This window comes from Apiospora marii (genome assembly GCF_038362585.1).
Source record: "Apiospora marii strain CBS 49790 chromosome Unknown utg000007l_segment0_segment0, whole genome shotgun sequence".
In the NCBI taxonomy this organism is placed as follows: domain Eukaryota; kingdom Fungi; phylum Ascomycota; class Sordariomycetes; order Amphisphaeriales; family Apiosporaceae; genus Apiospora; species Apiospora marii.
Window position 1 is genome coordinate 3,154,495 of NW_027117379.1, and position 23,030 is coordinate 3,177,524.

The 23,030-nt window shown below is 54.2% G+C and overlaps 8 protein-coding genes across 8 annotated transcripts; 7 read left to right on the forward strand and 1 right to left on the reverse strand.

Annotated features, from left to right (window-relative positions):
- Positions 1-3,735: 3,735 nt before the first annotated feature.
- PG985_011399 (heme peroxidase) lies at positions 3,736-7,672 on the forward strand (the record flags this gene model as incomplete). Its single annotated transcript, XM_066831166.1, has 2 exons — positions 3,736-6,850; positions 6,909-7,672. The coding sequence occupies 2 exons, from the start codon at positions 3,736-3,738 to the stop codon at positions 7,670-7,672; spliced, it is 3,879 nt and encodes a 1,292-aa protein (XP_066681848.1).
- Positions 7,673-8,391: 719 nt separating this feature from the next.
- Positions 8,392-10,354, forward strand: PG985_011400 (flavin-binding monooxygenase-like protein-like protein; the record flags this gene model as incomplete). The annotated part of the gene is made up of 3 exons (XM_066831167.1): positions 8,392-8,614; positions 8,702-9,503; positions 9,580-10,354. 3 exons carry the CDS (start codon positions 8,392-8,394, stop codon positions 10,352-10,354), a joined length of 1,800 nt encoding a protein of 599 aa, XP_066681849.1.
- Positions 10,355-10,703: 349 nt separating this feature from the next.
- PG985_011401 (uncharacterized protein) lies at positions 10,704-12,725 on the forward strand (the record flags this gene model as incomplete). The annotated part of the gene is made up of 6 exons (XM_066831168.1): positions 10,704-10,844; positions 11,103-11,154; positions 11,222-11,424; positions 11,797-11,879; positions 11,945-12,290; positions 12,363-12,725. 6 exons carry the CDS (start codon positions 10,704-10,706, stop codon positions 12,723-12,725), a joined length of 1,188 nt encoding a protein of 395 aa, XP_066681850.1.
- Positions 12,726-13,003: 278 nt separating this feature from the next.
- Positions 13,004-14,048, forward strand: PG985_011402 (alpha/beta hydrolase fold-3 domain-containing protein; the record flags this gene model as incomplete). Its single annotated transcript, XM_066831169.1, has 2 exons — positions 13,004-13,084; positions 13,155-14,048. The coding sequence occupies 2 exons, from the start codon at positions 13,004-13,006 to the stop codon at positions 14,046-14,048; spliced, it is 975 nt and encodes a 324-aa protein (XP_066681851.1).
- Positions 14,049-14,255: 207 nt separating this feature from the next.
- Positions 14,256-15,658, reverse strand: PG985_011403 (uncharacterized protein; the record flags this gene model as incomplete). The annotated part of the gene is made up of 3 exons (XM_066831170.1): positions 14,256-14,758; positions 14,842-15,453; positions 15,511-15,658. 3 exons carry the CDS (start codon positions 15,656-15,658, stop codon positions 14,256-14,258), a joined length of 1,263 nt encoding a protein of 420 aa, XP_066681852.1.
- A 678-nt stretch (positions 15,659-16,336) lies between these two features.
- PG985_011404 (uncharacterized protein) lies at positions 16,337-18,661 on the forward strand (the record flags this gene model as incomplete). The annotated part of the gene is made up of 7 exons (XM_066831171.1): positions 16,337-17,059; positions 17,117-17,183; positions 17,250-17,517; positions 17,597-17,696; positions 17,758-17,857; positions 17,885-18,228; positions 18,323-18,661. 7 exons carry the CDS (start codon positions 16,337-16,339, stop codon positions 18,659-18,661), a joined length of 1,941 nt encoding a protein of 646 aa, XP_066681853.1.
- Positions 18,662-19,413: 752 nt separating this feature from the next.
- Positions 19,414-19,821, forward strand: PG985_011405 (uncharacterized protein; the record flags this gene model as incomplete). Its single annotated transcript, XM_066831172.1, has 1 exon — positions 19,414-19,821. The coding sequence occupies one exon, from the start codon at positions 19,414-19,416 to the stop codon at positions 19,819-19,821; it is 408 nt and encodes a 135-aa protein (XP_066681854.1).
- Positions 19,822-19,831: 10 nt separating this feature from the next.
- On the forward strand, positions 19,832-21,481 carry PG985_011406 (uncharacterized protein; the record flags this gene model as incomplete). Its single annotated transcript, XM_066831173.1, has 1 exon — positions 19,832-21,481. The coding sequence occupies one exon, from the start codon at positions 19,832-19,834 to the stop codon at positions 21,479-21,481; it is 1,650 nt and encodes a 549-aa protein (XP_066681855.1).
- Positions 21,482-23,030: the final 1,549 nt, after the last annotated feature.

Here is a 23,030-nt window from a genome sequence, read left to right on the forward strand (position 1 = left end):
CAGCGAGGCCTACAGGCTCCATCGTGGGCCAAGGTTTTGTGGCAATCACTTCATCATCTTTCGATCGATCACATACGGGCGGGGTAGGGGGTCAAAATCTCGGAAAGAAGGCACCCAAGAACCTGGATGCGGGCAGGCAGACAGGCAAGCTTATGGCCGATTTCAAGATGCCAGTGGCAAACCGGCACGCCAACAAGGTGTCCCTGTCTGTTGCCGGTCCATCGAAAACGCCCGGCTCGAGGATGATTATATCATAGCCACTCACACAGCCCCAATGCTTAGACGAGGATCATATCGGACGTCAACCGTTACACAACATTGGAGACACCACACATCTCGCCGCTCTCCCCTAAACTTAGAAGCGGTGAATGCGGAAATCGTTGGATGTAGGGTTGCACATGCCTGGACTTTTGCAACCAAGCGCTCATGCAGTTAGTAAGCTGTGGAATGAATAGGCTATCAGGTACACATCACAGAACCAGCAGCCATTATCACATGTGTGTTACTTTTCCACCCAACCAACCGTGTGGTATATCTTGTGTTTGAGCTGCAAGGGTCACTACCAACTCAGGAGTAACTACAGAAGGCAGCTCACATCCAGACTTGCTGGGCCCTCTGATGGTCTAGTGTAACGTCCCAATGTAATACCCGGAAAGATGCATGTACACAGCCGGAGGGTACTCCGGGCAGTATGAGTTGGTACAATCTCATTGAGTGTCAGAGAGTTCGGCTTACCCTTTTTGCTACCAGACAACCTGGCATTATGACACATCGCCCATCTATACAGGTGTCTATCCGAATTAGCGGCAGTGCACGTTGTTATCTTGCATTGCCATCGAAATGTACCTATCGAACAAGCATCCCAATAATAGAGCCATACTTTCAGACTCATTGACAGCAGGTGGTTGCATGTCCAAGAAAGTGCGTGGTGATTAGATACGCTGGGTCACTCTTCAAGCACATCAGGATCGGGCGCCGGTAGATTGTCATGGGTAGCGAGGCTGCTGCGGATCGTGGACAACGCATATGTCTCGGATAATAAAGCATTGCATTTGTGTTACGAAGACAGGCAGATTACTGATCTTCAATGATATGCCATGGACCCAGCATCCTTCCTTCAATTTCAAAGAGAATGATACCGGGTGTGCGGGGTGCGCGAAGTTGTCATTTGGCTATGATTCAAACCAGTTGTCGACTAGATAGGCAACCCGGGACTTTTGTTTTGTGACTTCGAGCTCCGTGGCTTTTGGGATCAAAAAGATCAGGAAACAACAAGATCTTATGATTGGCTAGTGCTATGTCGATCGGCTTGTGTTGCCAAAGACTGTTTGTTAGAGAACGGGGGCGGGGTACTGAAGGGGCATGTGATGCCTCCTCGTCCCCTCACCGAAACTGCCTTTAAGCGCCGAGAACGTGTCCACGGGAACAACCGGAGAGACTTCATTGACGGTCACCAGAGTCACTATTGCGATCTGTAGCAAACCGCATAATGGTGTGGCAGCACGGTGTGGTTCGGTCGCAGGATACGGTCACATCATCCGAGGTGTCGCTAGCTAGAAATCCGCCTTGTTGCCTGCCCGGATAGAGCTGTCAGCCTGACGGCTGCCTGCCTGCCTGGGAGGGGAGTGCAACCCCGCCCGGCAGTCTTGATAATGCAGAAAGGTCCTAGGGCATGGCATGGGTATAAACATTGTGTTTGTTATCGGGATGCTCTGATTGGCGGCCCAATGAATTTGACAGTAGCTAATCCCGGGCTTAGCTGCCATATCTACCATTTTCTTTTCTCTTCCTCTCTACCATGTGGGTTGCAAACATATCTTGACATACCCAAGCATGCATCTAGAAAGGTTGTCATATCCTTCGTATATTGCTTAGATAGATCAGGCATGGGCGCGACATTGAGTCATCCCTTGTAAGGGTCTCCACCCTCGTGCCCAACGGGTGTTACCTGGTAGTCCTAGATGTGTTGTAGTTGTGCTTTTTCCGGGATAAAGGCATCGCCATTTATGGCATGTGTCTCATCTCCGCTGGGTTAGGTGACTTGCAGTTCAAATTGGGTTTCTGCATGGGCTTTGGGATGCACCACCATTCGTCCCTGAATCCACATGTTCTATATCAATCTAAAAATTCCTCGTCTGGCCGTCCTCCATACTACCACTGGAACTTCGCGTTCCTATCACTGAGCTATTGCAGGACAGCTTCTTGAAATGCCCTCTACTCAACATACTAATTACCACTGCGAGTCTGTTGTACCCAGCCAAACCATTTTCAATAATATTTTTGGGCGCCCCAATGCATAAGGCCACTTAAGTCTTCTTCTTCTTCTTCTTTTTTTTTTTTTTTTTTTTTTTTTTTTTTTTTTTTTTTTTCGATTCATACCAAGGCTTCCCGGTAGAAACAAAGGGACTGACAAAGTTCTACGACTACTATACGCTGTGGCGCCTTTTCCAGGTCAATTGGTCGGAGACCCCGTGATATGAAGATCACCTGACAGATGTACTGAACATGCGTCTTCCTAGGGCAGTGACTCAGAGGTTGCAGCATACTCTTTTGTGGCTTCGGGTGCTCCAGGATATCCCGTCCTTGTGATTCCAATGCCGAGGAAAGGCTCAGCGCCCAGTATGACGAGAAAAGCCTGCAGCTGCATTAGCTGGCCTCGAAAGTTCAAACAATCGGGCTGGAATGTGCCCTGCAGCCAACGTCGCAGTCTGCAAACAATATTAATTGTTGCCAATGAACTTGAACACAATTGATATAAGTTGCCGTGCGCTGCAATGCGCGTCGGTACCTTTGTCTCTGTTGGGTGCTGTGTCTCTCGGCTGGTGAGATTGCATCATCGCGATGCATGTCAGCTCGGTTGGGTGAGTGGGTTCCTCCGGCCTGGGGATGAGACCAAATGGGAGAGCCGACCGCAAACCGCCCATCTGCACCCGAGCCCTTCGATCCTTACCGAATCGTCGTCTTGTCGGCATTTCGCTATGGACTTCAAGAGGGATTGCCGACATCATTAGGCTGCCCAACTGCAAGAACTCGTCATCCAACGCTTCGGGGTGCCATTGGGAGTCTCATTTGCTCGCAATTCGACCCATCGCGTGCCGACTCGACCGCCGTTCGCACCCCCCTGCAGCGCTAGCCCACGGGCGTTTTTTCAGCTGCGGACAATTCCCTTGTTCCCACTAACGTAGGGCTGACTGCTCTCGAGACCAATCACCCACGATGCCGAGCGCAGTCCGCTTTGCTTCTGCGCTGCTTACCGAACATAGTGCACTGTTGGCGACCCAATCGAAGACCAATTGGCCATCAATTGGCCCTCAATTGCACTGCGGACCCTCTCGTATTACGCCCCCAAGAGCGCCGCAACGAGAGACGATAGGCGCGGCCCCCTGTCCGGCCGGGCTTGGATGCAGCAGAAAAAAGCAAGCACTGCGCCTGCACGGCATCGCAGCAATTCGGCAAACGCCTTGAGCGCAACCTGTGGAGGCTGACGTTGGGCTTGGCCTCAGACCACCTTCGGCATGCACCGCGGGCGGGTTTTGTTGGAGTCCCCCTGGGACACAATGGCCCCTTTGTCTCTTATATCATATGCCGCCCCTGACCAGTCTCTCGTAGCGAGCTCTCCAAATCATTCTCCATAGATACACCCCAGAGTTGTAATAACTGGGTGGTCTGTTATATAATTCAAATTCTTATGTTTTTCCGGTGAATGCTATCATTGCCAGGAGGGAGCATTCCACCATGAGATCTACCACCACTTTGGCGGCGCTGGCGGCCTGCCTCTCAGCGGCAGACGCTCACCAATGGCCCTATCATAGGGTCCACTCTTCTAAACCTTTCTTCCAACCCAACAAATCAGACCCATCTGTAGCGGCCCACGACCACTTCATGCCATGGCTCCGCGGGATAGTCAACAAGGACCAAAGTGGACGTCTACCGAGTCTTTTCAAGAATGGTAGCATTCCGGATGAGAAGCTCACTTTCGACAGCCTGGTAGACTTTGTCCAGCTTCCGGGGTCCGCCCCCGAAGCCCGGACCGGGCCGTTGGGTGACACCAGGCCGCCGAACCTCACATCGAGCGAGGAGGCGGCCTATGTGTTCAGGCACCTCAACTACTCCATCGACTCCAGCTGCACCGACAACAAGTCCTGGTGGTGGTACCGGACCTACGACGGCTCCTGCAACTGGCTGAAGCAGGACCAGTGGAACGAGGGCGCCATCGGGACCAAGCGGGAACGCGACTACAACCAGTACACGTACGCCGACGGCATCTCGAAGCCCCGGGAGGGGCCCGATGCGAGGGCCATCAGCAACGCCTTCTTCAAGCGCAAGAAGGCCATCTACTACGAGCACACGCCGTTTTTGCTGGGCCTGATCGAGTTCATCATCCACGATGTCACGTACTCGCTGGACTCGACTTCGGAGTACGTCGAGGTCCCCATGCCGGAAGATGAAGACACCTACCCCCTAAACACCACGTTTAAGGTCTGGAGGACCGCCCCCATGCCGAACACCGGCACCTCCAAGGACAACCCCCGTGAAAATGTCAACATGGCCACCACCTGGCTCGACATGTCGGCGCTCTACGGCAGCACGCCGGACGTCGCCCACGCTCTCCGCTCCCACAAAGGCGGCAAACTGCTGACCCAAGAAGTCCAAGCCCGCGGCACCAGCGGCAAGGCCTCGTACCTCCCGTACAACAAGATGAACGTCTCCACCCGCACCCGCCCCGGCGTGGACCCCACCCAGCTCTTCGCGGGCGGCGACCCGCGCACCAACGAGGACTGGATGATGCTGGGCGTGCACACGCTCTTCCTGCGGGACCACAACCGCATCTGCGACTTGCTGGCCAAGCAGCACCCGGACTACGACGACGAGCAGCTCTACCAGACGGTGCGGATGGTCATGTCGGCCAAGTACATGATGATCGCCAACTCGTACCAGATGGCGTACTGGACCGACGAGATGCCCTGGCCCAACGACGACGGCTTCCCGCTGTACCGGCAGATGTACGACGAGGACCCCCTCGACATCAACCCGGCCACCACCTACCCCTGGCCGCTCGTCACGAAAGGCGGCAAGCCGATGACGGCCTCGGTCGAGATGGCCGTCGTGTACCGGTTCCACGAGTTCATCATCCCCAGCTTCCCCATCAAGGACGGCAACAACGAGACGCTGTGGGAGCAGGACCTGTTCGCGACGGGCTTCAACTCCACCGGCTTCGTCGACGCGGGGCTCGAGAACATCGTCCGCGGCATGCTGGCCACCCACATCCCAAACTTCAAGTCGGGCGTCGACGAGGCCTTCCGGAGCGCCGGGCAGTACCGCGGCAAGCCCTTCGACCTCGTGACCTGGAGCATCATCCACGAGCGCGAGCAAGGGCTGCCCACGTTCAACCAGTACTTCCGGGCCTACAACGGCCAGGACCCCGCCATCGAGGTGCCGATCCGCGACAGCTTCGAGAAGTTCTCGACGGACCCCGAGACCGTGGCGAACCTCAAAAAACTGTACAAGCACCCCGACGAGGTGGACCTGGTCGTCGGCTGCCAGCTCGACGAGGAGAACTTCCCAGGTACGACGGTCCCCAAGTCCTCGCTCATCATCAGCCTTTTTAGTCTGTTCGGCATGGGCAACTCGGACCGCTTCTCCGTCGGCTACGCCATGATGCGCTGTCTCCTCGTCGACAAGCCGTGGGACTGCCACCCGAGCAACGCCCTCGAGGACCTGCTCTGGGAGCGGCGCGACGTGCCCGGCTTCCCCGATTTTCGGTTCTACAGCACCTTCTGGCTCCGGGAGATGGACATCCAGGCCCACGGCGCCAACCTGCTCTGGCGCCTCATCACCGAGAACTCCGAGATCAGGTGCATCCAGCAGAAGCCCCTCTTCCCCATGGACCCCGAGACCAACCCTGTGCTGTGCCACCTGCCCGAGGAGCACTTCGATCTGCCCGGCGTCCTGGTCACGGCGCTGGCGAGCGCCAAGTTTCTATGGCGGCGGGATAAGCTTGAGATCCTCGTCTCCGTGCTGGCCGGCCTGCTGATGGGCCGGGTCTTGTACCGCTACCTCCGCCACCGGAAAGAGGCCGATCAGCCCCCGCAGCTGCACGGGATTCCCGTCGTCGGCATGGGTCTCGCCTGGCGACGGAACCCGCTTCACGTCCTCGAGAAGGGCTTCTCGAAATTCGGCAGCTCCGTCTCGCGCTGCTTTGGCGTGAAGCTGGGCGGCCGGACCCATTTCGTCATCACCAACCCGCGCGACCTGGAGATGATGCGGGACGACGCTGCATACGAGGTCAAGTTCAGCCTGGCCGAGTTCTTCAAGACGATCAACATGCCACTCATTACCAAACAGGAAAACTTCGACTCGGACCTGCACAACAAGCTGGTGCGGACCCATTTGAGCAAGCCAGAGACCGTGTCCGCGTTTGGGTCCGTCATGGAAGAGGCGAGCCAGGAGTTTCTGGGGCGCCGACCGTTGGCGTCCAAGAACAGCTGCCGCAAGCACGCGAGTCTCAACGACTGGACCCTGGACTACGTGGCGTTTGTGGTTTCGCGTTGCATTATCGGACCTGAGGGCTACGACGATGGTGATCTGCTCAAGACTTTCCTGGACTTCAACGACCACGCAACCCAAGCCATGGCCGTCGCCTCGTTCCTTCCGGGGCCGCTGAAGTCATTGGCCGCCATCAAGATCAACCGGGACTTCAAGAGATCCTCGAAAGTACTGTTGCCCATCATTGCTCAAAGGAGGCAACTCCGAAGAAACGCCAACGGCAATGGTGTAAACGGCAGTTTTTCATCTCCGGTGTTCCTGGACTTCATCATAGAAGCCGTCGAGGACGACAAGAGAGTTTCAGGTGGGTATCACTCCTTACGATAAGATCTGTAGCAACCGATACTAACAGAACCCCCCAGACCTCGCCACCCTCATCGTCTGGGTCGGCATCACCAACCTCCAAACCCCCTTCGCCGCCACCCTCCTCGACATCATCAACAACCCCCAAGACCCCCACCAGAACTCCCTCGTCGCGGGCCTCCGCGACGCAATCGCGGCCAACCTCGACCCCTTCCAGGAAGGCTTCCCGGCGTCCCCGGCCACGTCCCCCCTGTGGACCCACCTGCGGGCCGCCGTGCTCGAGTCCGTTCGCCTCAGCGGCCCCATTGACGGCCCCGCCCGCCTCGTCGTCGGAAAAGAAAAGCACTGGCACGACAAGGGCGGCGTGCGTCTTGCCAGTGACCCGTCTGTGCGTCTTCCGAGGGGTGCGGTTGCGGCCTTGAGCCCGTACGCGACGCACCGGAATCAGGCGCAGTGGGGTGAGAATGCGGCTGAGTACAAGCCCGAGCGCTGGTTCCAAACCGTTAGCACCAACGGCACCAACGGATTCAACGGATTCAGCAGTAACGGAAACGGAAACGGGCACACCAAACACAGCAGTGATGCTTCCTGTTGGTCCCACGCCATTGGCAGCCCGGCCTTTATCGCGTGGGGGCTCGCGGGCCCGCACCTGTGTCCCGGCCGCTGGTTCGCGCAGGCGGCGATCTGCATTATGACGAAGGCCGCGCTTAGGGCGTACCAGTTCGAGCTTCCAGAGGGGCCGCTGGCGGAGGCGGACAAGTATGTGTACACGGCAACGGGGGCGCGGCGGAGGCCGGTGCCGGTCGTGGTTCATGTTCGTTGAGATTTCGTTTTATTTCCTTTCCATGGTTTACGAGGTGTATTGGGTGAGCGGGAAGGGTGTCATGATATGGGTGTATTACTGGGGTACGGATTTGGTGTATTGCTTATGGGTTTTGTAGGCCTTTTGCTGGTTCATTTGGTTACGTTCATTTGTTTCGGAGTTTCTATGGGGGCGTGGCGTTTCTTAGGCCTGGCCCCTTTGCTCTTTCAGTCCTTACTAAATAGACGACCGTGTGTGACGCGATACTGAAATACTCATTCTTGAGACTTTTTTACGCATCCAGATTTATCTCATGAGATCTGTAGCCTGTGGAAACTATTGTGTGCGATCTGTCTGGACTTCTGGGCCAATAACTGACGAATTGCCCAGCCGTCCCAGGCCCCTAATGCAACCCAGATTGACCAACCAACCAACCAACCAACTTAAGGCGGAAACCAGCAGACTCCCCTCACTTCCCCCCTGTCGCGATCTGTTATCTGGAATATCTCAATAGTATGAAGGCGATGCAAGGGGGTCGGCTAGCTACTTCGCACTCTGAGCAGTGCCAACATCGGTAGATGGCAGATGTTTTGGCTCCCCCGGCTACAGGCACGCTCGTCTATGCTGCTAGTACCTAGCTGCCCCCCGCACATTACCCAGAACCCCAACTTGGCTTTCATCAATCGTCCTCTGCTCAGGCTTAATCAAGTCGTGGTATTGCCTCCTCGCAAGCGGCCGCCATGTCGTCCACAGACCATCCCTCTAGCTTCGACTGCATAGTTGTAGGCGCAGGTTCGTCGCCCGTTCCAATTTTGAGCCAGAGGACAAAAAGTGCTGACAGTTGTCTTGCTTCCCAAGGCCTTACAGGCATTATAGCAGCGCAGCGTCTGCTGCAGGCCCACCCAGAGACACGACTTGCCATACTGGAGCGCGACTACTGTGTCGGTGGAGTATGGAGTGAACGTACGCGATAATACCTAAAGGCTGTTTCCTTCTCCTTCTTACTATTCTTCTTTTCTTCCTTCTATGTTGCCCTAACCCCCAATTCAGGTCGCATCTACCCCAGCTTCTGGTCGCAATGGACGCACGGCATTGCCGAGTTCTCCGACATGCCCATGGAGCGGCCGCCGGCCGAGGACTGCATGCATGACCTGTTCCGGGCCAAGTACACAACCAAGTATCTGGAGGGCTATGTCGACAAGATGAGCCACTCTGGGAAGACCTTGCGAGACAGAATACAGTTCAACACACTGGTCCAGTCAATCAAGAAGGTCAATGGCCAATGGCAAGTTGATTGCATCGACGTGAACACCAAGTCCCACTGGTCCATGCGCTCCCTCAGGCTCATGATGGCGAATGGCCAGTCCTCGGTCCCCAATGTGCCCCATCTTGCCGGCCAAGACCATTTTGATGGCACAATCATTCACTCCATTGACTTTGGCAAGTCGGACATCATCCAAAACCAGTCCATTAAACATGTGTCCGTCTTTGGCGGGGGCAAGTCCGCCGCCGACATGGTATACGAGGCCGCCAAAGCGGGCAAGACCGTCTCCTGGATCATCCGCAAGGCCGGCAACGGCTCCCTCGGTACCGCCGCTCTCGCGCCCATTGACTTGCCCACGCCGTACCGAAACGGGGTCGAGGCGTCGCAGGCGCGGATCATGGCCTCGCTGCAGCCAAGCTACCTGATACCCAACCGGTCTTGGTGGACGTGGTTTCTTCATAGTACCCGTCTGGGCGCGACGCTGGTTGGCAAGATCTTCGCTGCTCTGGATGGGGCTGTCCGCAAATCCGCTGGGTATCGAGAAAGGAAGAGTGATAAGGGGTTTGCGAAGCTGGAATACGACAGCGAGTAAGTTTCAATTGCGGGCATTTAGGTCAACGGTCATAACCAGCGGCAAAAACACTGACATTCGTCCCCCATGAAGTATCATTTGGCAGAACGGAACTGCAGGTGGCTGTCACTTCGCCGACTTCTGGCCCCTGGTCGCGGAAAAAGTGTACGTCCATCGAGCCAGCGTCAAGCTCCTGAGTGGAAGAGAACTGTATCTCGACGACGAAGATGGCACGCATTTTCCATGTGATGCCGTCTTGCTTGGAACCGGATACAAACGCGTCGGACTTGACATGTTCGACGAGAGCACGCGCATGCAACTGGGTCTGCCATACCCCAAATCCTCGGAGCCGGCGCAGGAGACGGCCAAGTGGCAGAAGCTCGTCGGCGAGGCGGACGAGGAAGTGCTCCGACGTTTCATCATGCTACGACATCCGCCAGACCACTATCACATCCACGAGACACGGACCCCCTACCGACTGTACCACACCATGGCCCCCCTGCACGACGACTCCATCCTCTTCCTGAACCACCTCGTCGCCGGCGCCAAGCTGTTCGCGGCCGAGGCCCAGGCCATCTGGGCCGTGGCCTACCGGGACCGGGCGTTCCCGCTCCCCCCGCTCGCCGCGCGGGAGGCCGACGTGGCGCGCATGAACGCCTGGAACAGGCGGCGCTACCTCTCGAACGGGGAGCTGGGCAACTTTGCGGCGTTTGATAGTGTGCCGTACGTCGATGGGCTGTTTGACGAGATGGGCGCGATGGCGCATCGAGATAAGGGGTGGCTGGGGAATATGTTTGCGCCTATTATGCCGGCTGATCTCGGGAGGGTGTGGCAGGAGTATCTCGCGAAGCGGCGAACTGGGCAATGAGTACCAGGATGTTCATTCTCCAGGTTTCCGATTACTCCTTATTATGACAGGGAAGTAAACGAGATACGCTCAATGTTGGCTCTGCTTAGATTGTGTTGCTGCATGTGCAGCGATTGGCTGGTATACTATGCATGTGGGGAGCGACAGGGGGGCGAGATATTGCTGCCGGACCCCTTGCTTCCCTGAGTTGCGTTGGGGGTCAGGTCGTGCGGAGATTCTGGCCCTGACAAGTCATACGTAATAACTGCCATGGGTTAAGGAGTACATAATTCAGAATATGCGTCAGAATATGCGTTAAAAGCCTCTTTTTCTTCTTTCTTTCCTTCCCTCCGCTTAGACAAAGCCTGCCATGGCCGCGGATGCAGCTGTGGAGGAGGGCGATGCCAGCCCACTCGACGCCATCGAAGAGCACGAGTACCCAGACGGTCTCCGCCTCACAGCAATCGTCGTCGCTCTGGTTCTCAGCATTTTCCTAGCGTCCCTGGACACGGTGCGTTATGACCTCTGAGTACGACGAACCACCCAGCATGCTCGTTTTGCGATCACCTTTCCCACCTAATTAATCCAGCTGATGTCATTGCTTGCTAATCGCGATGCGTCCCAGACCATCATCACCACCGCCATCCCCTCCATCACCAACGACTTCCACAGCCTTGAAGATGTAGGTTGGTACGGCTCGGCCATGTTCTTCCCCATGGCTGCCACCCAGTCTGTCTGGGGGAAGGCGTACAAGTACTTTCCCGTGAAGGTCGTGTTTCTCCTTGGCATCCTGATCTTCGAGATCGGCAGTCTGATCTGCGGTAAGCATCATCTATCCCGATCAGTATTTCCGCCGCAACACGGAGCGCTAAGGATAGGAAAACATAGCACTTGCTCCAAACAGTGATGCCTTCATTGCTGGGCGTGCTGTCACGGGCACAGGTTGCGCCAGCGTCTTCGCAGGCTGCTTCATCATCATATCTCTGTCCTCTAGACCGAAGATCAGGCCAGCAATGACAAGTTCCCTCTCCGCCACGTTTGCCGTCGCCTCGGTGGTAGGGCCGTTGATTGGAGGCGCGTTTACGCAGAATGTGACCTGGCGATGGTGGTAAGAGTCTACCCTCATCGCGTCGCGACCTTTACTCTACATACACTCGGAGAGAGAGAGGCAATTAAGCTAACTTTCAAATAGCTTCTACATCAACCTGCCTTGTGGAGGTGTCGCGGCCATAGCCACGCTGCTTGCGTTTCGAGCTCCCAAGGCAGCATCGCCAGCCCTCGCGACGCGCACGGAAAAGCTACTACAGATGGATCTTCCTGGTGCTGTTCTCATTTGTGCCGCCATTGTCTGCTTCACCCTTGCTCTGCGATGGGGTGGTGTAGAGAAAGCATGGAATGACTCAAACGTTGTGGGCACTTTGGTTGCCAGCGTGGTATTTCTAATACTCTTTGGTCTCGACCAGAGATTACAAGGAGAAAGGGCTCTTATCATGCCAAGCTTCTTACGGAATCGGGTCTTGGTCGTCGGAGCCATTTTTGAGTTCTTGTGAGCCATTCTGACTGCTGCCTAGAGCACAACGCCATTGACTGATTCATCTCACACTTCTTTAGCATCGCTGGCTGTTTCAACCTCGCTCTATTCTATCTTCCCATATATTTCCAGGCCGTACGCGGCGTCTGGCTCATACCGGTAATCCTGAGCTTGACCATCACCCAGATTGTCGTCGGTGGTCTCATCACAGCCACGGGCATCCACAATCCATTTCTGATCGTGGGCCCGGCGTTGGCGGCTGTAGGGTCTGGCTTGTTCATGCTCCTGGCCCACCAATCTAGTGCAGGCCGATGGATTGGCTTCCAAATTGTCCTCGGGATTGGAGTGGGCTTTTGCCTTACCATCCCGCTCATGCTATCGCAGGTCGCAGTCAAAACAAGCGATGTTTCCACAGCCACCTCTATCGTCATTTGTATGCCCACCCTTTTGCCTTCCGGGCTTTTCTACAACCAACTAATGCTTTCTTCAGTCTCACAGTCTATGGGGAGCGCTTTCCTGCTCCCTACCGCCCAGTCAGTCTTCCAGAACCAGCTCCTCAAGGCTCTTCGCCTATCTGCCCCTGACATCGACCCATCCGTCGTTTTGTCGGCAGGTGCGAGTAGTGAAGCAATATCTAGTCTCCCTTCCGCCAGCTTGGGCGGTATCATTCAAAGCTATACGAACGCCTTGCGGTTCGCATTTGCAATTGGAATACCCTTTGCTGGTATAGCGTGTTTTGTTAGTTTCTTTATGCCGTGGTTCAGATACCAGGATGCATCAAAGGCATCGAAGACAGGTACCACGGCATCGATCGACCCAGAGAAAAAGAATGGTGTGAAGCCCGAGGATGGCAAAGAGTAATAACTGCAATGAATAACAATCCGTTCTACATGAATGATCAACTAGACCATGGTAGATACGCAGGTGCACAATTCGTCTTCTTACGTCAAGCCTAATGGGACTGTTGTATTTGCTACGTACTTACATATAACCCCATCAGTACGTACCAATATGAACCCAGTAACACGAGTACCTATATTTACCTGCGTTCTTCCCCGCTATTCGAAAACCCCGACCTTCCACCAACACTCACCTCGTCATTCTTCCGCACATCGACGTATTCGTTTCTCTCACTCAAAATGGCATCCGACTCCCATCAACAGCGCCTCGAATTCCTACGAGGCCACGCCGAAGGCCAGAGGGACCCAGAACTAGATGAGGTAGGGCCAATCCACTCCCGTCTCCTTTTCTGTTTCTCGTGTGGAAAACGCTGTCTCACATATCGTGCAGCTCCTTTCGAGTAACGGGCCATGGCCCGACCCTCCCTTCACCGACAAAGCACAGTGCCGCAGCCTTTCGGACTATGCCGACGGCCTTCTCATCAAAGCACTGGGTCCGTGTCCGGCTGGACTACATGAGGAGGTCTGCGAGATCCCGACGAGCGACTCGTACATTTCTACTGCCCTCTTGACGCGACCCGCGCCCAGTTCCCACCATAGCCCGGGGCCGCTCATCGTTCTATTCCATCCAGGGGGCTTCTTCCTCGGCAGCCCCGCGAAGCTGTCCATGTACGCCCGCCCCCTGGCGAAGTTCTTCGGCGCCTCCGTCCTCTGCCCCTCGTACCGGTTCGCGCGCCGCGCGGCGGAAAAAACCGGACTCCGGCCTCCGCTCACGGGCGTCTGGGCGCCGCTCTTCATGGGCCTGAACGAGGCGGCGGCGGTGCCGGAGGCGTACCGGTCGCTCTGGGCGAGCCACGGGCAGCACGGCCGGGACGCGCTCGTCATCGACGGGGCCAAGGCGGCCACCATGTGGGACTACTACCGGCCGGGCGTCGGGTCGCCCTTGTTCAACCCCCTCGCGTCGCCCTTGGAGGGGCTCGTCGGGATGCCCAGGGTGTTTCTGCAGGTGGCGGGCCACGACATGTTCCGCGACGACGGGCTGGTGCTTGCGTACGCGCTGCGGGACCGGGGCGGGGAGGTCAGGTTGGAGGTCTATCCTGGGGTGTGCCATTCGTTTTGGGTGTTTGCGCCGGGTTTGACGGTCTCGAAGAGGTTTTTCAGGGATATCGTGGTGGGGTTTGCTTGGCTCCTGGGTGTCGGTGTGGAAGACTTGGGCCCTGAGTGGGAGACGGCCATGGCGATGCCAGACATTAAAGTGGCGCATAATGATGGATGTGAAGCTTAGTCCTACCTAACCTACTTGTAACTGAGTAAAGACTTGAATCGTAAAATGAAAGAGGGCTTCCTAATAATACTAATACTGTCGTTTGCGTAGTGACCTTGATCCCCCTAATAGTACGTGCGTATGCTGACTACAGCATCCATACGTTGCAGACTCTCAGCCTTTTGCCTGTGAGGGACTACTCCACCCGAAGTCCTTTTCTATGTATACTCAAAGTGGCATCCTTTGAATATCGCCAGAACGGACGGGTCCGGTTCCGTCGAACGCACTTTCCTCTTCCGCCTCCAACAAAACCCGCCGTCCCCGATCAAAGTGGTCCCCGTTCGAATTGCCGAGCTTCGTCAAGCCCGGGGCCGTGATAATGGGCAACGACGCCGTGAAGGAGATCAGACGACCCTTGTCACCGAAAAAGTCCCAATGGACCCCGGCGCCCTGCTTGCTGATCTCCAAGTCGAGCTTGACGGCCTGCTCGAGGATGTGGTACGCGTGACGCCGGTACCGGTCCTGGTCCTGCAGTCCGTACCCGGCGAATAGGCGGCGCATGAAGGCGACGCCGCACAGGCGACAGATCTCGTGGTGGATCTGGCGCGCGGCGTCGTCGTTGCCCGTCATCTCGTTCTGGGAAGGGGCCGGGCCCAGGAGCAGGGAGGCGGTCGTGGCCTTCCAGATCTTCATTTTGCGAATGGCCTGTGCGTCGCAAGTCCTACGGTTCTCTGCGACTCGTACGGCAGGGTGTGAGTCGGGGTCGTTCCAAGATGAGTCAAGCAGGTTGCGGGCGGTTCAAGGTCTTACTTACCGTCAAATCGGCTCAACATATGTTGCAGGCCCTTAGCCTCCAGCCCGGCCCACAGGAAGCAGCCAAACACCCTCTCCACGATGAGGTGCCAGATGTAGGCCTGCATGGAAACCGGCGTGACCGGCATCTTTTCTCCGAGGAGGGGGTGGCCGCCGCGCAGATTGATCTGCTTCGTCTCGTGGGCCGACCAGCGCAAGATCTCGACCCGATTCCCGTCATAGACAGACTGGGCCGGGAACAGCTGCGCGAAGGCTTTGATGCTCTGGCGGAGGATGAGGACCTTCTGCGTCAGGCGCTCGTCGGTCAGGTCCTGGAAGATGCCCTGCGTTTGCGACTGGGCCGCGGCGAGCTGCCTTCCCGCCTCTCTGTACTTCTGCACCAGCCCCCCGAACTGCGCGTCGTGCTCAGCCTTGGTTTGTTGCAGTCGACGTTCGTACTCTCGCGTCAAATCATTGAACTTGTCGTGGATGAATGTGTGGGCCTTTAGCAAGTCCTGTTTCAGCTTCGCGACCTCATTCGCGTGTGTTGTGGACTGGGCGCTAAGGAGCTCGCGGAGCGTGTCTATCTGCGCGCTTTGCTCCTCTGGCAGGGGTACGCAGGGTCCATTGTCTTCTATTTGACCTGCCGTTAGTAAGTGCGATTAGGAGGTAGACGGGCAAGGGGGCGTACCATTAGAGTCGATGGATTCGCCGTCGAAGCTGGTTACGTCGTAGAGACTCCCGTTGCCGGACTCGCATAGGTCTGCCGAGTCTTCGAAGCGCAAGTCGCTACCACTCATCGTGGTGTCCATTCTCGTGTCTGCTTCCTGGTTCGACATGGTATCGTCTTTCGGAATCCGAGGGAGTCAATTGTTCTTTGGGGAGGATGGTGGGTGGAAACGAAAAATAACGAAAGACACTACACGCATACGCGAAATATTAGATTGGCAGATGATTGACTGGACCGAGCAGGATAAGAGCATGTACCGGTTCGAGTGAAACCCATAAGCAAATATTATGGGGGCTCAGGTGGTTTAACTTTCAAAACTTTTGGTTCTGCACGAAAGTCATTCACTCTTCGCACTGTCGGGGTGGAACACACATGGCAAGTCCCTGTGAGAATAAACCGGTCAAGTCTCCTCAGGAACAGGCGGTCCTACAGAATTCTATTATCACAGTAGTATTAGTTCCTTGAGATGTTTTTACCTGGGGTAAGTGGAGTAAGCAAGAAGGGGTAATCCTGCGACCGCTTGATGAATGTATTTTACGATCATGTGCTACATTACATCTGCTACCATGGAACAACGGTGCTTATATCTAAACCATCTCCACATCTCGTCATACTTGCTCTCATTACCACTCCGGCTGATCTCGCCTTCAAAGTTTGATGCTGTAATATGTTCTCTGGGCCGTGTATATAAAGTCTTACATCAGTTCCACATGTTCTAGAATCCTTCCAATAATACCAGTGACATTCCCCCCTTTCTAAAACTGAAATCCGATAAAAGTCGTCCAAGATGGGTCTATCAGACGTCCTCGGACGCTTCGCCTCAAAACTGAGGAGCGGTAACGCCGGCGCAGATGGAGACGACGATGAGCCACTGGTCATCGGCATCGACTTCGGCACCACCTCATCCGGGGTTGGCTGGGCCACCGCTGCCGACATTACTAGCGACCAGATCAACATCATCACCAGCTGGCCCGGAAGCGGCCGCGAGGAAGGCAAGGTGCCAACCGAACTCTTCTATGAGCGTCGCAAGACGACATGGGGCTTCGAGGTTGGGAATGACTGCGATCCCGTCCGCTGGTTCAAGCTCCTCCTCCTGAAGGAGGAAGATCTGGCCCCCGATCTGCGATCATCCGAGTTCTTGCTCCGGGCGCGGCAGCACATGCGCGACGAGGGCAAGACGGCTGTCCAGCTGGTGGCTGACTACCTGCGAGCCCTCTGGGCGCACATCCTGGAGTCCATCACCAAGTCCCGAGGAGAGGTCGTGGTGGATATCTCTCGCTTCCGCGTCGTCATCACGATCCCGGCTATCTGGAAGCCGTATGCGCGCCAGGCTATGCGGGATGCGGTAGAGAAGGCCGGGATCCTGAAAAAGAGGATGCTTGCCGGTCCCACGAGTCTCAGCTTCGTGTCCGAGCCGGAGGCGGCAGCGCTTTCTACTTTGTCCGAGACCGGCCGGTATCCTAAGAAAGACGACGTCTATCTCATTTGCGATGGCGGAGGCGGCACGGTGGTAAGTGCAAATAGATCGAGTGATAGCCGAATCCTGGAAAGCTGACATATGACCCAGGACCTGATCACCTACAAAATCTTGGAAACCGGCCCACTCGCCCTCGAGGAAGCCGTGGAAGGCTCTGGTATAGTTTGATCCCAGCCGTCTACTGACTATTTCCGCTGACTTCTGCCCAACTTTGACTCACCAGGAGGACTTTGTGGTGCCATCTTCATCGATCAAGCCTTCCAAAGGAAGGTCAAGAAAGCCCTGGGGCGCAAATGGGACCGACTCTCCAAAGTGGACATGAACGAACTGATGAACAACAGCTGGGAGTATGGGCCTAAGCACCAGTTCTCGCTTAGCCATGATATGAACTATGTCATCAGCATCCCGTCTGCCGCCTTTGTCAGGGAGTCGGACAGGAATGACGATCAATGCGATCCGCCTATCAAAGACGGTCGGATGGTTCTCAAGAAGTTGGTGTCGCCTTTTCGGATTACCCCTTCCCCTGCTTTTGCTGTTATGCCAATCTGACCGATTCCTTCTCTAATTTAGAAAACACGTGAAGGCCATTTTCGACGAGGTCATGACCGAAATAGATGTTTTGGTCGATAGCCAAATCGCAGCTGCTAAGCGCAAGGATTCACGGGTTACTGTATGCACGCCCAAAGCCCATCCTGTCTACCATAACAGTATTACTGACGGTGCCACCATAGAGCATTATTCTAGTGGGAGGCCTAGGGTCCAGCCCCTACCTGTACGAACACCTGAGAGACAGACACAAAAAATCCAAGATCAGTGTACTGCAGTCCGGTGGTGAGAGACCGTAAGAAATCGCCCAAGAACACCTGCCCGGTCCCTCCCCATTTTTGTTTTCTTTTTGGCTCGACTCAGCCATCCTCTTGTATCAGAGGCTAACACCATTCCTCTATGACCCTAGTCGAATTGCTATCTGTCGGGGTGCGGTACTCAGTGGCTTTTTGCAAGAGCAAGCCGACAAGCCCCCGTCGTATGTAGAGGCGGTACCCATTCCCGTGAAAGTGGTGTCGACCATCGCGAGAGCTAGCTACGGCTCCGTTTTCATGCGACCCTATGATCCCGCGCTTGACAGACAAGAGGACGTGGTGTGGAAAGACAGAGAAGAGGCTTGGTACCGCGAGAGCCTCATGCATTGGTATATCAATAGGGTGAGTCGGCGGCCCCAACTCTGCTTGAACCCGTTTTAGAACATCGGGATCGTATCCGGCTAACGAACCTTGCCATGTGCAACCTGCATAATAGGGCGACAATGTGACCAAGGTACAGCCTGTCAAAAGAGGCTTCTCTCGACTGGTTGACCCGGCCTATTTCTCCGGCTCCTTTAACGTCGACCTGCTCCAATGCGAGGCGCCGGCTCCACCTGGCGTGAGGGACAGTCGCGTCAAGACCCTCTGCACCATCAAATGTAAGATAGCCACGCCGGTCTCAAGTCTCCCGGATTTCGTCAACAGCAAGGGCCAAAAATTCAAGAAGGTGGAATACGTTATTCATATGGTGCCTTCGGGTGCCAGTGTCGAGTTTGCAGTGTGGGCTGGTGGAAAGAAGCTGGGCTCGTCAGAGGCGCAGATCCGGTTTGAATAGATTCGGTGGAGAGTCATCAACAATTTTCTTTTGTAGTATAGAAAGCAGTATTCCCACCGGCCTGTGTCGTCATTACCGTATATCAGGCGTCCCTCGGTGCTGTTGGCAGAATGTTGGCTCCGCGCTGCAATCATAATAAGTCGTGATTGGCGTTCTTGCAAAGGAAAGGGAGATCCACCTCACTCGGCATCCACTGCCAATTGAATCAACAATAAATCAACAAACAACACGGTATTCATTACTCCATCGTTCACGCCGTAACGTTTTGCTTTTTATACCCCGTGGTTCAGGTGCCTCAAGCCAGGTGGGACAGGCGTAGCCGTCGTCGTCCTATCGGAGCCCCCCAGTCCCCGCCGATGCTTCCTTATTTACAGGGATGGCCAATAACTGGGTACCGACGCACCGGTCAGCAACGCCTGATCGATGTTCTGGAATTGGAGCAACAGCCCACTTGCACCTGCATGTCTGCTTGCTTATGCGAATGCACTCGTCAGCGCCATCCCCAAACCAGGAGGCAGAGATGCGGGCTGAACCTGCCAAGATGTCAGCTTTGGCGCCACGCGTCAGCCGTTAGGAGCCGGAGTGATGTTACCTTGGTCGCGTCATCCCCCGCACACTTGTGCACGATGATATCCGAGAAACATTCCCTCCTTGGTGTCCTTATTCGAATATTCTCACCCGCACTATCTTGTCTCTTGGGGGGCTTGAGATGAACCAATACAAGTGACATTGGCTGAGCACTTTCAACAAGGATGGGCGAGAAGCGCGAAACACACCTTATTGCGACTTGCGCAAGCCTGGTCAGATGGGCCGAGTCCGGATCCAGGGAGGTTGACGGGTTGCTAGCGGAGGGAGGATACGCAGAATTCTCGCAGCTACGACCTCTTGCGAGTAGTCTGCATCAATTACGCGATGAGGCGCATCGCCTCAAATGTGGCCTAGAGGGGCCACCGGCCATGTCGTCGAGGCTTCGAGCCATCTTGTCCGCGCACCTGGTCGAATGCGACGAGGCAGGGACCTTCATGTCAAAACAGCTGATGCGGCTTGCGCCGAATGCGCCGACGGAGTCCATCAACATGGCCACCGTTCTCCAGTACGAGTCGTTTCTCAATGCGACCGCCAGGTTGCTCGCGCTTTTGTCGCGGAACCTACACCAGTAAGAGAACCGCGATGGGGATGACCCTTGCTTTGACAGACGAGGTCCATATTGACAGCTTGGGTGTTAGGGATTTCATCATCAAACAAGACGACGAGATTGATGATGAGGACGCGAAACTGCTGATGATACGGGTTGCGACGTCGTGCCGTGCGATTGGGAGGTCCGGGAGGTCGGGAAGCATTCTGCTAGAGAGCCCGCAAGGCCGAGCATCTTCGTCCTCCTTCTCCAAAGACACCTACGACACACTGCCCCCAGCATATGAGGCACCCCCGCCCTTTCAGCCAACACCCAGTTACAGTCACGCCCGCAGTGGCTTAATAACACCACCCAGGTCAAGCAGCAGCAGCGGCAGTAAGGATCGGACGTCCGCCGGCTTCAAAGGATTCTTCTCGAAACCCTTCCGAGCCGCGTCGGACGCCCTGCGACCAAGGCCGGAGCCCTTGGTAACACCCCTCTGCCAGGCCGCCTCCATCGGCAGCGTGGCCCAATTGAAGTTCCTGCTGGGGCAGGGCGCCAACATCAACGGCCAGGACGAAGAAGGGCACACGGCCCTCATCCGCGCCATCGCCGCGAACCAGCTGGGCGTCGTCGAGCACCTCCTCAAGGCCGGCGCCGACCACCGCGTCTGCGACAACAGCTTCGCGGGCGGCAAGAAGCCGCCCCTGTTCCACGCCGTCGACGCCGAGAACGGGGGCGCCATCGACCTGCTACTCGAGCACGGCGCCTCGCCCAACCAGCGCTACGATAGCTGGGGCGGCGAGCCCTACTTCGCCGCCCTGGTCCGGGGCGCGACGCCGCCCGAGTGGATCGAGCTGCTGCTCTCGCGGGGCGCCGACGCCAACATGCTCGACAACTGGCTGCAGCCGCTCGTGGTGGTGGCGCTCAAGAAGCGCGAGGACGAGGACGAGCGGGAGGAGGTGGTGCGGCTGCTGCTCCGCTACGGCGCCAAGGCCGACACGCGCGACTCGAGCGGGACGCCGCTGGTTCACCACTGCGTGGCGCAGAGGCGAGAGGGGTTGGTTCGGCACCTGCTCAAACTCGGCGCGGACGCCAATTCGACGGATATCAACGGCACGCCGTTACTAGTAGCTGCGGCCAAACTGCATGACCTGGTCCTGGTGCAGATTCTGCTCGAGCACGGCGCCGACGCGAACGCGGTCGACATCTACCTCGCGCACATCCTGCTGGTGGTCTTGGAGGATGGGAAGCTGGCGCATTCGAATAAGGCAGCGATAATGGGGCTGCTTCTGATGCACGGCGCGAAACCCGGGAAAGCGAATGACTCGTGGGACACCACGTTGCTGGAGAAGGCCCTGGATCCTTACTTCGCGGCGCTAAACAACAATGGCGAGAGTGGTGGGTCGGCGGCGGCCCTGTTAGATATCCCAGAGCTTCTGCTCAAGTATGGGGCGGATCCCAACCAGCGGCTGAGAGGCAGGAGAAGCAAGGACTCGACGCAGAAACAGCTGCCGACAATACTGACGTATGCCGTGGAGCAGGCGCGGGACCGGGACTTAGCGGGGCTGGTGCTGAGGTATGGCGCCGACGTGAACTTGGCGGACGATGACGAGGGAGCTCGCACGCCGTTGGCGCTGGCGGTGCGGAGCGGGGACAAGCGGTTAGTGGAGATGTTGATGGAGAAGGGGGCCAGGGATCGGTAGCCCCCAAGAGCCCAGGTTCGGCAATTCAAGAAGGAGATGATTGATGTATTGTACGGCGTACGGACAGATTCGCGAGGGAAGACGATGTTGATTTCATGACGATGTACAGCAGCGGATACTGCAGTGTCTTATTTATACAAATGTACGATAAAGCACATAGCTTTTGGTCAATCAGAAGCACGCCGGTCGTCTTTCGCAAAATTCCCTGGGATTCATGGTCTTTCTCGAGTATTAACTGATTTGGCTTCGGCGCGGCTCGTTGGGGCTAAGTTCAACATGTCCATGTCAAATTGACTTGGAAGAAATAGGACATTTGGGCGACTACAAACCAGTGCATACACGTGGGGTTTTAAGCAAGGTGAAAAGAAGGTCCGTAGACGTCAAAGGAAGGTTTGCGGCAGCAACCGCACTTACACATGGCTCAGATGCTGATGCAGAGTCTATCTGGCACCTGTCCCGATTGACTTCAGAGTTCTTCTGAAATATGCCTATTAGTGTATACAGGAAAAGGGGCGTTAGTAGATAGTTTTTATGATTATAAACGTTTATAGACTAAGCTTACTTTTATTAATCTTATAACCTAGTCTTTATATTTCTAACTTTAATAGTAATTAATATAAAATCGTGTTTATTAAACATTTAAAATTAATTATTTTATCCGTTTTTTATTTATTTTTTTCTATTAGTAATATTTATCGTTAATTTTTTAATTAAAATACATCGTTATATATTTAAAGACGTTTAAGAACATTTAAATATATATTTAAAGTCGACGCTCGATTACTTAATTAACATTATTACTTATATATTATTAATTATATCTTTATACTTCTTTTTTTCTCTTATATTATCTAGTTTTATTTATAAATATTATATTCCATTTAAAGGAATTATTTATATTATTAAAACGATTAGAATTATTTAAAGGTATTCTATTATTATTACCCCTTTATTTAGATTAGAATTTAAAAGTTAAGGTATGGGGTTTTAATTTAAAGTATATTACGCTTTTCTTAAACCTTTAAAGTTAAAATATATTATTAATATTATTTAAAAAGGAAGGAATAGCTTTAACTTTATTATTTTACAATATTTTTAATCTTTAATTTTTTATATTTAGAAATTATTTTTCCTTTATTAAAGAATATATTAAGAATTTTATTTAAGAAATTTAATATAAGTTTAAAAAGATTAATTATATTTAGAGATAAATAAATTTCTTTATTAAGTAATTTTTTATAATTATCCGGGGAAATCCTTACTCTTTAAGATTTAATTTTTATTAAGAAATTTAACTTTTCGGAGATTATAAGAAGCTTTTTTTAAATATTAAGAAATATTACCTTTAAAATATTAAAGATTATTCCTAATTTATTTATTTATAAATAATTTAATGGATTAAAAGTTATCTTTAAATGAATTAATTAATTATATTAATAATTTAAAGAAGTTAGATAAGAATTAAATAATTTATTAATATTTAAGGTTATTTAAGTTATTAATATATTATTTTAAAGAGATATAATTATTTATTTAGATTTAAATAATA